At 46.1% G+C, this 15622-nt stretch overlaps 1 protein-coding gene across 3 annotated transcripts in view; it reads left to right on the forward strand.

Annotated features, from left to right (window-relative positions):
• The window catches only part of DIS3L2 (DIS3 like 3'-5' exoribonuclease 2), a 315313-nt gene that overhangs the window by 240219 nt on the left and 59472 nt on the right, over positions 1-15622 (forward strand). For all 3 annotated transcript variants that reach the window (XM_006207888.3, XM_072961847.1, XM_072961848.1), the window contains one exon: positions 7733-7966. In XM_006207888.3, the coding sequence (XP_006207950.2) occupies positions 7733-7966 (234 nt within the window). The remainder of the gene's footprint in view (positions 1-7732; positions 7967-15622) is intronic.

Genomic DNA, 15622 nt, shown 5'->3' on the forward strand with positions numbered 1-15622 from the left:
AGAGAAGGAAGAATTTGTTACTTGTAGCAAGTAAGAATGCCGGGGATCTTTCCCAAAGCAGGATCTCCCTAAGCAGCAAAACTGGGGAAGTTTTAAGCTAAAGATGCATACATACTCACGAAAGGGCTTCAGCAAAGGAGAATTCAGCTTAGAATTGGGGCAGAGATTGACAGAGTCCAGGCTCTAGTTGAGTGAAGTCACAAGGGTCAGAAAAGTTCAGCATCATCTTTCCTTGGGTTTCAGTCAGTCTGGTAGATGAATGCTCAGGGGGTTTGAATTCTACAGAACAGCTCAAGAATATACTGCAAGCTAATATTTCCCTTTGAAACAGAATTGAGAGTCTTTACAACTGGTATATTGTCTCCGATACGGTTATCTCCCTTGCCTAGTAATAGCTATTCATTTTTACCTTCTTTTGTTCCTTTAAAACAATTAACTGCTAAAAAAAAAAATCATTAACTGCTGAGACCTGTTTTTCTGCAAGGACAACCCTTGTGGCCAGGTTTAGATCACAAGATGGCTTAGGCCTAAAATGGTTTCTCTTATGTTAAGAAAGTTATATGTGGTTCTTTTCCTCTGGGAATCCCTACCCTGTCTGCTTACAAAATCACCCCTTGAAGTATTTCACTCTTCGTTCTTGAGGGGTACAGGGCTGAAGGTCACTCTTCTGTTACTACTTACTGCCGAGAATGGGTGTTGTAGTCTCCCTAGGTAGAGGAGTGAAACTCTTTTGCTGCTGGAGTTAGATAAGTTTTGGGGTCTTCCAAAGTGGTGTCTGAACCTTGCTTGAACAGCATTATTCTAACAGGTGTAGGAGAGGCTCAGGAGGAGTGACAGTTAACAGTGACTTTGCAATGTCATTAGCAGAGACTTGAGCCAAGAGCCCCTTGAAGCCAAGAGCCCCTTGAACCAAACCATTTTCCTAGTATTTTCCCTAAACTGGGAAGGGGATCATTCAGAGAAGAGATCTGACTTTTTTCATACACATCATGAAATGAGTCACATTAGAAGTCTTATCAGATACAAAGAACAGCATTCAGTGTGTCTTATGGCATAAGACCCTCCTTGAGCAGCTGTTCAAATATCAAGGGCTATGCAGTTCTGTAGGACCACTTTTTTCATCATAGAAACTTCTGAGTTCAGCAGACTGACAGCCTGATTAGTATCGTTCTAAGGCTTGCTGGGTAAATTTCATCCGTGTGAGTGACGACATCCTCTCTTTTTTATTTCGAAATGCATTCTTTTCCTTAATGATAAAAGCACATGCAGAAAGCGTGTTTAATAGGGCACTAAAGAGACCACTCTCTTCACCATAAAGTTCAAGTTAAATCATGTTTTAGCTGGAATAACTTCCCCATACCTCACTGAATATGTAAAAATTTATTTTATCATTTCCCCTTTTGATTGCAAATCTTTTGATAGATGAAATATTTCTCTCTCAATGCCAGGATGATTGCTGCCTGGCATCCATCATGTCCCTCGGTGCTAGACTTCCATTTTGTTTATATATAGTTGCTTAGTTATCCATGTTGGGGGCAAACTAATCAAATATAGTGAACAAGCTCAGCGGTATTTTAATGGTGAAGCATTTTATAGGCTATACATTTTATCAGTCATCCTGAATTGTCACACAAACATTGTACCTGTGCTTTTAGCACTAGACTTAAAGCGAGCAGTGATAAATGTCATGAGTAGTTACACTCTGTGGCAGTTTCGCTAGAGAATTTCCTTTAGGGTTGTTACGCATGAGCTGGCTAAGAGTACTTGATAAGGCTGCTGGGAACCTGAGAGTTTCAATTTTTAGAGGAGTCAGGTAGAGAGAAAAGATAAATGTCTCAGTCCTAACCACAAAGTTATCATTTACCAAGTTGTTGTAAATTATAATTAGTTTAAGGGGAAAGGTTTCCTTATATCTGGAAAACACAGATTAAAGGCCAGCAGTATTTCTTTGGGATGGATCCCCATTGTCCTCACTTGCTGCAAGTTGCAAATCCTTCCTTCTCCCGCTCTTTGGCTTGGTTGTGTCTTTTGGCGTGACACCCACCAAGAGGTGAACCTGGTTTTCAGGTAACAGGCCCAGTCTGGCCACAGGAGGAGAGGGCACAGCCAGGGCTAAATGACGTGTGCTGCTGACAGTGCTTCCGTCTTGCTGTTTACTCTTTGATCCTTCCGTGGTCTTCTCTCTTCTTTAAGAAGTGACCTGTGCCTTACTCTGTCACCATAGGCCTAGTGCGAGGAGCAGGCCCAGCAGAGGAGGCCCCTGCTCGCTCTTCACCAGCCAACACCCCACTGCCTGTGCCCCCTGCAGTCCCCAGCGCCTTACCATCACAGATATGTCGCCATCCGCCTCTCCTAGTTGTCGAGCCCCGCCTCTTTCTGCCCAGTTCCTTTTCAGGCACGTTCTTCTTGGCACCTTTGGCTTCTTTCTTGGCTGTGCCCTCCCCACCCCAGGGAGATTGACTGCAGCAGAAATCCGCCCACCTCTACCCCTGACCATCCCAACAACCAACCTCGTTTTGTTCCAATCAGGAAAATGTTTCTTCCTGATACATTTTTTTGAACCAAATATTTTACATGCGGAAGCCCAGAGCTGCTACAAAAGTGATTCTGCATCTAATTACTTATTAAAAATTGTAAGTTAATCTCATTAGCAGTTTTGAATCAGCAGTTTCTTAATGAGGCACTCACTGACTTCTTTTAGAAGATAAATTTTTAAATACATTTGAACGGAAATGAACCATTTCCAAAGGATATGGTTTTCTCACAACCTTGTATCTATAAAATATAAAAAGTTAATATGTATTTGAGGCACATTTTGTTTACTTTGCCATCTCTATCTGTTTCATAAACTTCAGCTGAAATATAATAGAAGTAACACTAGATTTTGAATCTTAAGTCTTTAGGCACATCTGATTCTGGCTGCCACATAGGAGCTTACATGACTTTTCACAAATCCCCAGCCTGTTTTCTCGACATAAAATGGGCTGAGTGATGCCCTCCTCCCAGAAGTGTTGGAGAGAGTTTAAAAGGTGGTAAGTGTGAGAGCTCTGCCACCAAGTAGGGCCAGGTGCCCTGAGGTGTTGCGCCACTTCCTGTCCTACCTGGTCCCGGAAGGTAGGTCTTGAGGTAGGCAGTGTTTGCTCCTTCCTCACCAGGTTTTTTCCCAGCCAGACGCCTTCAGTCAGTGTTGGCACGACATTTAGCCTGACATTCTAAGCAGTAGCGTCCTGGGGGTATGCAGAAACTTGCCACCTGTAGAGAGGGGGTGACTCAAATCCTGTGATGAAACGAAGGGAAGAGGAAGGACATGATTCTTCTTTGAAGGGTTCTGTTTATGAAGCTCCTCATAGCTTTTTTACTTTTTCCATGAAAAACTCTTTGTCCTTTTGTCTTCTGCCACTGGCATTGGTTACGGACAGGGCGTTGATGTGAATCCAGCTTCCAAATTAGAAATTAATGAGGTGTTCCATCCAGAGAGGCCTTCCTCCCATACTGTAAGGCAGGCCACCCCGGGAACCGCCCCCGTTTGGGTCTCTGCTTTCCTGTTGCCCTTCTCTGTGCAAGGCAGCGCCGGGCATCCTTGCTGCCTCCCTGCAGTGTGGTTTCAGGCCCATTTTCCTGGCCTAAGAATTTTTTTAGTCCATGTGTCAGGTATGGTTTGGCTTTAAAACTGGATGGTTTTAAAGCAGAATAGGTTCTGCTGCCTGAGTGTCACTGGGCCAGGAAGTTCTTGTTGGCTCTTCACAGCTTCTACTTCAGCTCTATGCATGTTCAAAAAGAAGGTACAGGTTTTCTGGAATGCAGGCATTGGAGGTGGGCAGGGTGGGGGGCGCTCAGGTGAGGTAAAAGAGCTACAGGAAACACCTCATCAGTGCTGTTGCCTGGGATTTGGTGGCGTCCATGTGTGCTGTTAAGAAGGGTGTCTATCTGTCACTGACTGGTAAGGAAACAAGCTAAAGGGGCCGGAGGTGCCAGTTAAGATAAAAACTGAGACAGTGCAGCCAATGTGTGTGGTTAGCGAGTTTTGATGAGGAGTGGGAGACTTCTTTTTTGGCCAAGTTACAGTTAATAAATTTTAAGAACCCCTCAGGATTACAAGTGGCCCCTAGTCAGGGCTCAGCAGCATAAAAGAGGGTCCAGAGCGTGCAACAAAGCTCTGTTGAGAGCCAGGATACTTCAGCTTGGGATGGCAGGATATCTAGGAACCCTGTGGAACTTACTGAAAACTGTGTGCATAAATACTTCAGGAGAGAGGACCTGACACTTTCATTAGATTTTTAAAGCACTTCTTGAGCCACCAGTTTTCATGACTATAGATGGCCGGTTAGAGTGGGCCGAGTCTCCCTGCCCTGTGTGCGGTGGTTACCCTGTGTAAGTGTACAGGGGTTTCCTGTGTCTTCTAGGAAAAGAGGACACAGACCCCAAGAGGCCAGATACCCTGTGACCTGGATGCCTGGGGGAGTGTGTGAAAGAGAGGAGTGGAATCGAATGGAATGGAAAATTTCCCCAAGCATGCTCAAGACAGACGGTCAGACAAAATGTGGACACACAGGAGGAGGATTGACTGACTGGGTTTGGAATGAAGTGGAGAAAAGGAAACAAGCTAAATCTCCAGGGGAAAACTTTGTGACCACAAGAATGAATAGGTCGTGGCCCTGTCATCCTAGAGGAGGTTGGAGCAACTCCATTAGTGGGGAGTTTTCAGGAAATGTGGATGTGATGGAAGGACAAGCACTGGCTGACCTTGAAAGGGGCCCTTCTGGAGACCTGCTCGCGCCGCTTCCCCGCGGGGCCGCTGAACAATCCCTGGAACTGGCTCTGCACTTTCTCCCGTGTTTAGCGCGCACACAGACACCTCCCGAGAGCCAAACTCAGGACCCGCTCGCCACAGCAGAAGAGTCATGAGCACAATATGTGAATCACTTGTATTTTGGCAAGGAGTCATTTTTGGAATAATCCAGAAAATATAGTTTGAGGGTTTTTTAGAAAAGAAAATTAAAGTCTGATGTTACAGATCCAAGTTTCTTCAGAATAAGGCTCTTTGCACTGAACCAAAGAAAAATGTGAGTGGTTGCTACCGTTCCCTTCCTGTGCTTCATGGCTGCCATTTTAAGAGTATTGCTTCTTCCAGGGGGAAAAAAAAAGATTGGTTCTTCCTTCAGAGTGAGGAGAAGGTTATCAGAGAGGTCTCTAGCCATCCAGGGTGGAAGCTGTGTCCCACAGAGGCTTTGCGGTGTGGGCAGCTCTGGGCCAGGCCCTCTTTCCCTACCGAGAACACCTGTGGACCTTGCAGACGGTCTCTTTCGGGAAGCGTTGTCTCTGAGGTTGTGAACAGAATGGTTTAGCTGATGAAAAGGAAGAGGGCAGAGGATGTTTGCAAGCCCAGGCTGAAAGCTTCACTGCTGGTTGGAGCTCCCTTCCTTCTCCCAAGCCCCCTCTGCCATGCAGCACGTCTGGCTTTTCCCTGCTCGTGAATCACATTTCCCACAGCATTTATCTCTGAGCTTCTCCACTTTCTTCATGCCCTTGAACCCCATGCAGCCCCCCTCATTCTGTGCCTTATGTGTGTCCAGAGATTGGGGCTGTCTGATACGAGCGCTCTCGGCTTCCCTCTTCCCCTCCAGATCACCTCCCCCTCACCTTCCCTCCAGGGCCCCTTCTCTCTCCTGGATGAGTCACCTCCTCTTGGCCCACTCCCTTCGCTCTCTTGCCCCTTCAGTCTTCCTTTTGTGCTGGCTTCTTCCCCTTCCCCTGCAGACTTGGCGCAGTCCTCTGTCCTGCGTGCTCAGCAGCATCCCTCCTCTGCCCTCCTTCTGGAAGCTGTCATCCACACTCACTGCATTGCCTCCGCTGCGGGCCAGTCACCTGTCCTTAACCCAAGCTTTTCCCCATCGTGACACACGCAGAAGATGTTGCTGTTGGAATGGCACGTGGGGTGTGTGCGCCATGCTGACGGAAGGCAGAGCTCTGAGGGTGAGGGAAGTACTATTGGCATCATCCCTGTAATCCAGTCACAGTACATGCCTGAAATCTTTGCAGTTTGACTCTGCCCGCCTGCCCTGCCCCATGCTCTCCTCCCTGAAAGAGCCTTCCTAAAGATCACCAGTAAGCAAATGCTAAATGTGAGGACTTTTTCTTTGTTTTCATCTTCCCTTGATGTCCAAGTGGCATTTTTTTTTTAATGGAGATACTAGGGATTGAACTCAGGACCTTGTGCATGCTAGGCATGTACTCTACCACTGAGCTATCCCCCACCCCACCCCCCAAGTCGCATTTGACATACAGTGGTGGTTAAGAGTTTGGACTCTGGTGCGGGAATACCTGTGTTCAGTTCCTGGCCTTGTCACTCTAGAGTTATGACCTTAGGCAGGTCATTTAATGTGTCTGTGCCTTAGTTTCCTCATTTGCAAAACGCAAATAATTAAATACCTGCCTCACAGGGTTGCTGTGGGAGTTCAGTTGCCCTGTGGAAGGTATATTAGCCGTGCCTCTCTCATCGGAATGCTGTGTGTCTGCTGTTGCTTTCAAGTACCTCTTCTCTGAAGCCCTTTCTCCTGCTTCTTCTAACATTGGATGCCCCTGATCTTTCTTCTGTCTCTTTGACCTGTCTTGTTTTCTGTTTGTTTCTATTCTCCAGCTTCTCTTTTTGCTCCTCAAATGGAGGAGTGATAGTGAATGCAGCCTCGACTCTCCTCTTGCCCTTTCTTTCTTGGACCCTCCGGTTGATGGTCCAGCTCCCTCCCTCCAGACCAGTCATCTCCCTAAGCCCCAGGCCCACACCCCAGCTGCCTGCTGCATATCCCCATCTGACTCTCCTCCCTGCATCTCAGACTTAGGAGTCCCCAAAATATTTTAATGTTTGTTTTATTTTTGTTTTAAAAATAATACATGCTTGTTACAGAAAATAAGGACAAACTGAAAGGATAAACACAAATCAACCACAATCCCAGCAGTCAGAGAGCACCACCACTGAACGTGGGGGTATCTGCTTTGAGCCTAGTGGATCTCAGCCTTGGCTGAGTTTACTCCCAAGGGACATTTAGCAATTCCTGGAGACATTTTGGGTTGTCAGTTTGGGGTTTGGGGGAAGTGCTACCAGCATCTAGCAGTTAGAGTCCAAGGATACCACTAAATGCTTTACGGTGTACCGAGCAGCCTCCATGACAGAGAGTTAGTCAGCACAGTAGTGCCAAGGTTGAGAGCCCCTGTTCTGGACCTTCATTTCTACACAAATGCTCTAAATAGAACAAATTGGAATGTTTTTTTCTTTCTTCCTCTGTCCTGCTTTGCACTTGCGTTCTCTGTTTCTGTCAGTGGCCCCACCTTCTCCTTCATCCCCCATCCGGTCCATTAAGAGCCCCATCTGTCACATCTTTGGTATCTGTCTCTTCTCTCTTCCAGTGTGACATTGATGACCACTCACCCAAACTAATGAAAAAGCTTTCAACAGGCCCTTCCCCTCAGGTCTCTTGCTTGGCCTGGCCTGTGCCTCCCGTGTGCTTAGAGAACTTTCATCAACTTCCACTGCCTGTGAAGTCCATGCCCTGAGCGCCCTGAGGGCAACAGCTTCCGCATCTGATAGGTTTTTGTGCCCGGAACTAAACAGCATTCTGAGCACAAAGTCGTTGCTCAGTGAATCTCTGTGGAATGTGTGTGGATGTATGGTCACGTGAAAGAAAAACCTGAAGAAAATTCTCCTCATGACTTTCTAACAACCTCACCATCTTTGCAGATCATTGATGAATGGTTTGGCCGGACCATCATCCGCTCCTGCACCAAACTGAGCTATGAACATGCACAGAGCATGATTGAAAGCCCGACAAAGAGCGTCCCCAAGGAGGAGCTGCCCCCCATCTCCCCAGAGCACACCCGGGAGGAGGTGCACCGGGCTGTCTTAAACCTCCACGGAATCGCAAAGGAGTTACGCAAACAGCGGTTTGTGGATGGCGCGCTGCGTCTGGATCAGGTTAGTCTCTTCTTTTTTTCAGCACAACCGACAGATTTGACTTCTGCCAGAACCCAGCAGGCATGAGATTTAGCGTGGCAGTCCTGGGCTCTTCCCTCTTCCCTCAGTCACCGCACTACAACAGTGGGAACTAACTCCCACATCCACAGGGCGAAAGGGTGGTGTCTGTGTGAGTGGCTCTGTGACCAAAACTCCCAGCTGGTCTTCCCTGGTGAGGCAGTATTCAGTGCTTGGTCCTCATCTCAGTTTTTACCTCAAATCCTTCTTACTGGAGTTGGGAAAAGGAAACATGGAAGTTTAGAAGGCAGTTAACCAGTATCTGATTGTTAGGCTTTCTTTAAAAAGTGTTTCTTCTTATCCCTTGGCTTCCAAAAAGAGTTGTATGTTTACAAATCTCAGATTAATATTTGAAGAAGCAGAGAACGGAGGAGACTGTAGAATGTTGGCTGTTTAAGAAAATGACAGCCCAGGACGGTCCTGGTTACTCTGAGGATCACAGCCATGCTGAGCCCTCTGCGACTCAGGCAGCTGCCACTCAAACCTGGTCAATTTCCATGTCTAACAGTTGTGACTCTTACGATCCAGGAATTCTTTCCTCGTCACTTGTCAGTACATTATAGAGTAGAGCCTGTGTTCTGTCCTGTGCAGTCTTTTTCTTCTCATATTTCTTACCCAAGCTCCAGAGAACTCGCTCTCCTAACCTGGTCTCTGTATATCGTGTTTGAAAAATGAGTGGGGCAGCAGGATTGGCTGACGGAGCTGTTTGTCAGCCTGCTGACCGAGCGCAGCCCCGCAGAGACTTCCTCTGAGACTTTCAGCTTGGGGAGATCCCAAAGGCATTGTTTTAAAACTTTCTAATTGAAGATTTCACTTCATCCTACATTTTGTGATAATCTTACACAAATGCTTCTCAGAAGGCATTGCAAACAGTTGCTGCCCTGGGCCTGCAAATAAATTAGCAGCTCTCGGAACAAGTGGAGAATCCGTTCTGCCTGTCCCAAGGCATCTTCTGGGACTATCATGCTCCCCACCCCTTGCCTGGCTCTCATGCTCCCCTCTCCCTTGCCTGGGCTCAGGCAGCCTCAGCAAAACCAACGGATCAGGAATGCCATTACAGGAAGACAGCAGAGCTGATGGAAGAGGGCCGCAGGCACGGGAGCAGACAGAATATCTCCTCTCCTTCCTTTAGTGGGATATTTCATGGGGTGTGAACGCCCTAATTCTCATTCACCAGTGGCTGCTGTTGTCAGATCCAAGGACTCTGGTCGGTTCTTGCTTCTGACTCCCATCCTGCAAAGCTCACCTCCTAGTTCTCTGCTTCTCTTCATGTCCTGCTGGTCCCTTTGCTGAAGCCTCTTACTCTGCTCACCCTGTAGGGTGGCACTCCCTAGAGTCTACCATGCCCTCTTTCTCCTCTTTTTGTTGTTCTCTGTCCACACTCCCTGCCTGAATGAGTTCCTCTTTCCTTACAATTCTTAAGATTTTAACTACTGATTAGATGCTGATGCCGCCAAAACCAGTTCAGCCCTTCCCTTCTTCTCAGGCCCCAGGCCAGCCTCTCCACCTGCTCCTTGAACCCCTCACCCGGCCGCCCAACAGCCGTTTCAGCCTGCGCTCACCATTCCTTCTGCACGACACAGTGACCAGGGCCCACGGCGCGCTGCACACGCCGGCTGTGCTTCCTCCACCTCTGGCTCCCACCAGGAGAGCTGTGTGCATCCCGGGACAACCCTCCTCATTCCCATCCTGGCTATGCCAGCTGTACATGTCGTTATAATTATGCAGTTTAACTGAATGTTAGGTAAACTGATCAAATAAGAGCATTTTTAAAAAGCTCTTGTTTCTGTGCAAACTAAGTTAAATTGTTTGGAAGCACTTGTTGAAGATGAATCTTCAAAAATTCTGATGTTTGGGTGTGACAGCTATAGAAGAGTGGGGAAAAACCATAAATTTCAAAAGGAATTCTGTACTTAGATTGCTTTACAGACATGTAAGTTCTCAGTCTTTTAAAGAAACAAAAGTAATAAATTATAGACAATAAATTATGAGTAGTTGATTCAGAAGAAAGTATGTAGAAATCCAATTAGCATACTCTTTTTTAAAATATTTACATTTTTTAAAGTGAATGAATGTATATTTATAAATTAACTTTATCACAGATGTTGGGTTACATGTCTGTCTCTTCTGAATGAGTCTCCTTTTTAGCCAGCTTCTGGCAGAACTAGCCAACCACTGCTTCAAGCACAGCAAGTGAGAGGGTTTTTGTTATACCATTTTAGACACCTTCCCCATCAGAGTGCTATAAAATTCAATTGAATTAAACGTGTTAAATACTCTAAAAACTGTGGAAGACCATCAGTGATCTCAGCTCTCATTACGAGGGGTATGGTAGTCAGGGGAGAAGAATGTTCACAGTATCTGATTGATGATCTGTTAGCATGTGTCAGAATCAGAATTTGATTGCAGAAAATAGCTACAGATATCTGTAGCTCATTGGCCCTCTCAATTTATAGATTAGAAAGCTGAAACCCCCAAAGGTTAAATGAGTTGCTTATATGCAAGAAATCTAGATAGCCAATTCTTTGTTCACTTTTCTTCCATTTATACCACGCTGACTTGAAAGAGAAAAGTTTTCCTTCAAAGTGAGAGAAAAAACCCTCAAGTCCTAATTAGGTTCCAGTTAATTAAGGTTTGAAAATAATGAAATTGCTTCCTGGGGGTTGATCCCTTGGTTCCCCAGAAAACAAGTGCGTGGACCACAGCTTTAGAAGAAGGAGCACATCTGTCTCCTGCAGCAAGGGACACTGGCGAGGTCCTTTATAAATCAGCTAAATGGCCCATTCAGAAGTCACTGCATTTGTTCTCCTGTGCCTACTGCCTGCATTTGCCCTCACAAAAATCCATTTTTCCTCAGTGCTTTTGGCATAGCCTGCTGTTTGGAGTTGCTCTCTGATGCTTTGTTTGCCCCAGTTCACTGTGTCCTCATTTTTGGTGGCAGTCCTAAAAAATATGTCCTTCTACCCTAGCCTCAATTAGAGAGGTTCTATGAGAGGCCCCTGTGAGAGGGGACAACATCCATGTCACACTGCATGCCCTTGAATGCAGAATAAATCTGCTAAACCAGCAGTTTTGCCTTTCTGAAAAATCAGTTTACCATGATGATCTTCAGAATGAGTGGAGGACACGAGCATGGTGACTGTTGAGTCAGGGACAGACTGGTTCGGAGTCACAGTAACCACAGAAACACAGCGATTCGATCACTGGGTGATTGCAGGGAGCAGCTTAGGACAGTGCTGCCTGGCCCGTGCCTGAGATAGTGCACCCTCAGGCTCAGGGCCACCTGGGCTGGCTCCAATCCCCTGGGACCCTCTGCCTGCAGTCCTGTGCTTACCCAGTATACGGTCAGGTATTAGCAACTTCTGCATGTACTGTGATGTGAAACAGATGGGAAACGCTGCCCTCAAGGTCACATTCCCTGTTCCAAATGTCTCTCTCTCTTTTTTTTCCCCCAAATGTCTCTTTAACCTAGAGTATGAACCTTGTTCTAATAGGTTCTGGCTCAGTGAAAAGACACCTTTGTTTCGCTGCCCCAAAGGAAATGCAGGTGCCCGATGCGTTCTGTGTGCTTTTTGTTGGATTCACTGAACACTATTCCTTCCAGGTGGTTTCCTCCTAGCTCCATGTTTTCTGCTGCCATGTTAAATCTAGAATTTAACACAGATGCTTGTTTTATTTTATTTTCTTACAACACGCACCATTCCTCTTTCTTAGAAGGAGACTCCTTTTAAGTTTGTAGTCAAAGTAATCATAATGGTTTATAATTATATGCGTATCTTGTGCACTGGGGAAGGGGAACTGTGAGGAGCCCCCACTCCTTCCTCTGGGTCTTGCTCCACAACTAAGGCCTGCCTGACAGGCCTCAGAGTGCGCGAGCTCCCTGGCACTTCTGTTGTGCACACTCAAATCTTACTCCCTCCTCATGGTGGGGATGACAGTGTCCGATGATGACGTGGCATGTTGACAAAGCCTCGGCTGTTCTTGGAGTTCTGTGCCTTGGCCTTTGCCTTCAGAAAGGACAGCAGGGGAAGGGAGCTAAGTAGAGCCCCCAAACAAAAACACTTAGAGAATATTGACTGTTTTCAGGACACTACACCTCTGGCTTTCTGGCACTTTCTCTCCAGCCCGCCTTCCCTCCTTGTCAGGTGATTGTGCTTAGAGGCCGCTCTGTGGGAGGGCTCCTGGAGAAGGAGTCGCCCTGCAGGAAAGGGGCCCGGCAGGTGGTCAGGGGGTGTGAATGGCTCCTGCTGAGCCACTGACTTCCTGAATTTAGAGAAAGTTGCAGTGAAGAAAATTTAATATCGCTTTCCATCTTCATAGGCAAATTCCTCCAAACTGTAGGAGCCTTGACTAAATTCTCAGCTGTATCTTATATGAATCCCACATGGCACAGTTTTGAAACTCAAACTTCAGGCAGTTTCTTTGAGGGGACTTGATTGTGAAGATAAACTTGTTAATGGAAACAATTTTTGAATACCTTGGGACCCATGCTGCCGTGGGACGCTATCATGGATGACCTTGGCCTAGCCCAGCCTCTAAGTCAGGGTTGACAGACCCTGTAAAGAGCCAGATAGCAAATATTTTAGGCTTTGTGGGCCATCTGGCCTCTGTCCTAGCTACTCAACTCTGCTGTTATAGTGTGAAAGCAGCCAGGGACAGACGAACGAGTGTGGCTGTGTTCCAGCACAGCTTTAAGGACACTGAAATTTGAATTTCGTATAATTTTCATGTCACAAAATAGTCTTCTTCCTTTGATTATTTTTGAATCATTTAAAAAATGTAAAAACCATTTTTAGCACATAGGCCATACAAAAAGCAGGTGCGGGCCAGATTTGACCTGTGGTCCATAGCCTACTGACGCCTGCTCACATGAAATGCAGCTCTCTTACCCGGCCAGCTTTTAGCAGCTCATCATCACTGCACGGGGAAATTGGGCTGGGGAATGGAGAGCTGTTGTGCTAAGTTATCCCTCGGGATGGTTTCATGCAATTAAGTAAATTATTCCTTTGATTAGTACCATGCTTAGCAGGTCCAGTTGGAGGCTAGAAGTAAAGGAATGAATCCGTTTAGCACCAGTTCCCTTACCCTATTTACAGTCAGGTAGCTTTGATTAGCCTGAAGCAAAGAGAGCAGTGGTTCTTAATTTCCCACCTCTGCAAGCTCGGCAGCTTTCTCACAGTCAGGTTTCATCCCACCCACCCCGTCTCCCCGAGCCCACTTGCAGAGTTGCTGGCTCTGCCATCTTGTAGGGGCCCTGAAGGTGGGGACTGTCATAGCAAAACGTAGCTCTAAGGAAGCTCTATGGTGTCTCTCCCCGCACCCCACCCCCCACTGCTATGTATAACAACATGTTTTATTAAATCATGCATTTAAAAATATAGTTAAGAATGTTTCTGTTCCTTCTCTATAATATAGCTGTTTTTAAGAAATAAGCATTCCAGCTCTCTGGAATTTTTATACAAGATAATATTTAATTTTATGATGTTTGGTGCAAGGTAAGAAGGATGGGCATAAATATCCTACCTGGCTCTTCCTTGATCTTATTATTTATGTCATCACTTAAGCACGAGAGTAACCTGTTGGTCAGGTGGTTGGCTGTGTTTGCAGAACTGGTCTCTGTTTTCTCATAGAGTGTTTCATTCACTGTGTCTTCAGACAGCATTCATTGGGTACTGAAAGCAAGGATGTGGTAGGGGCTGGAAATGAACAGTCCTGATTCTTAAGTTTACAGTGGAGTGAAGAAGCCCGCAGACCGCACAGAAAATGTAAAGTGCTGTGACACAGCTGTCCCAGAGTGGGGTGAGACTGTGCTGAAGAGGCCCAGCCCGGTTCGGGATCAGAGAAGACTTCCCAGCAGGGGCATTGTGTACCCCAAGTCTCTTAAAAGACTTGGGGGGCTAACCAGTCTCCGAGTGCAAGGGAGGGCCTTTCAGGCAAGCTGCTGGCACAGGCGTGGCAGGGGTGAGAGATGGCACCTTTGGGCATCGTCAAATGTTCCGGGTTGTGTGGCGTGGAGTGAGAAGAGAGGGAGCAGCTGGAAGAGGAGGAGGCAGGGGCTGGGCCTTGAAGTCTTTAGGAATGGGCCAAGGGAGCCGTGGAATGATTTCAGATACAGAAGTGTTGTGATCAGAGCAGTGGTTTAGAAAGAGCTTACTGGCTGTAGTGTGGAGAGCAGACTAAAAGAGAAAAAAATGAAGGAAGCTTGTATTCCAAGAGAGAAAGGGCCCGACCTGAGATAGAGACTGTGGGGAGAGAGAAAATTACAGATCCAAGAGAGGACGGAAGATTGGCAAGCCTTGGCAAATTGAGGTGAGGGAGGAGAGATGAATCCGGGAATCAGGTTTCAGGTTTAGGCACGGGCATTGATGCAGTACCAAGTACTGACAGGAAACACCTTGCATAGGAGAGTTAAGAAAGTAGATGACTTCCGTTTAGGGTCTGTTGAGTTTGAGGGCCAGCTGAAGACAAAACAGGTCGAGATGTGGGCATAGAAGTCTGGAGGTCAGTGGGGAAGGCTCACCTAGAGGTAGTCCTTTGGGATCCAGCGGCATCTAAGGTCCTTAAGCTGCAGGAGAATGAGCTATATTGGGAGTGGGGGTGAGGTCTCTAAAATGAGCAGCCAGATGGCACCAGACAGACAGGAGGGTGACAAACACTTCCTCCTGCCGAGTTCTTAGTGAGGCCCCTTTGATCCCCACTCTTTCCTTGGAAAGGAAGCTTTAAATCCGATTTTAAAAGCGAAAATATATTCTTGTGCTTATAGAAAAGCATGTGAGTATATTCTAGGGTTAGAAAATTTAGAAAATACAAGAGTATAAAGAAGGATCAAAATCACTTATAATCCCGTTACCGAGAAATAACCACTGTTAATATTTTGGTATATTATGATTTTTCATTAATCTCCCCTTTGTCACTTCATGGCAGGAGGGAGGAGTGGTCAGCATAACATACATATAATTTTAATGTTATAGAATGCTTTCTCCCATGTCACTCAAAATTCTTTAAAATATTATAATGCCTATGTAATAATATTCCATCATACAAGTATGCTCTTAAACATTTAACCATGCCCCAGTTGTGAATATTTAATTTCTGGTTTTTTGATACTGTAAATAGTGCCGTGGCCATCTTTATTCATAAATCTTTACCTTGATCTCTGGTTGTTTCCTTAGGCCAGTCCTGGAACTGTGATGATAAGGCCAGAAATAAAGACATACTTAGAATTTTGAAACATTGCCACATTCCCTTCCAGAAAGATCATACCAATTTATCCTCTTTCCAGTCGCCTGTGGATAAGGGCACCTGTGACAGAAATACCTGTCAGGAGTTCTCTGCCTGTGTGCTGGGAGTAGGTCTCCCTTTCTCTTTCTCTTTCTCTCTGTCTCTCTCTCTCACAGTTGGGCTAGGGCTCCTGAAATGTCCCAGTGACTCTGTCTTGGATTATTTCTTCATCTTTCGTATTGTTCAGTATGTTAAACTATAGACTATTCCTGTTTGCATTAGCCGTTATAAAAAAAATACTAATAAGGGTCTTAAAATGTAAAATGACTGAGAAACGTGGTTAAAAGCTTCTTGCTAAACTCTTGCTAACATTGAGAC

Source organism: Vicugna pacos, chromosome 5 (assembly GCF_048564905.1).
Source record: "Vicugna pacos chromosome 5, VicPac4, whole genome shotgun sequence".
NCBI lineage: Eukaryota > Metazoa > Chordata > Mammalia > Artiodactyla > Camelidae > Vicugna > Vicugna pacos.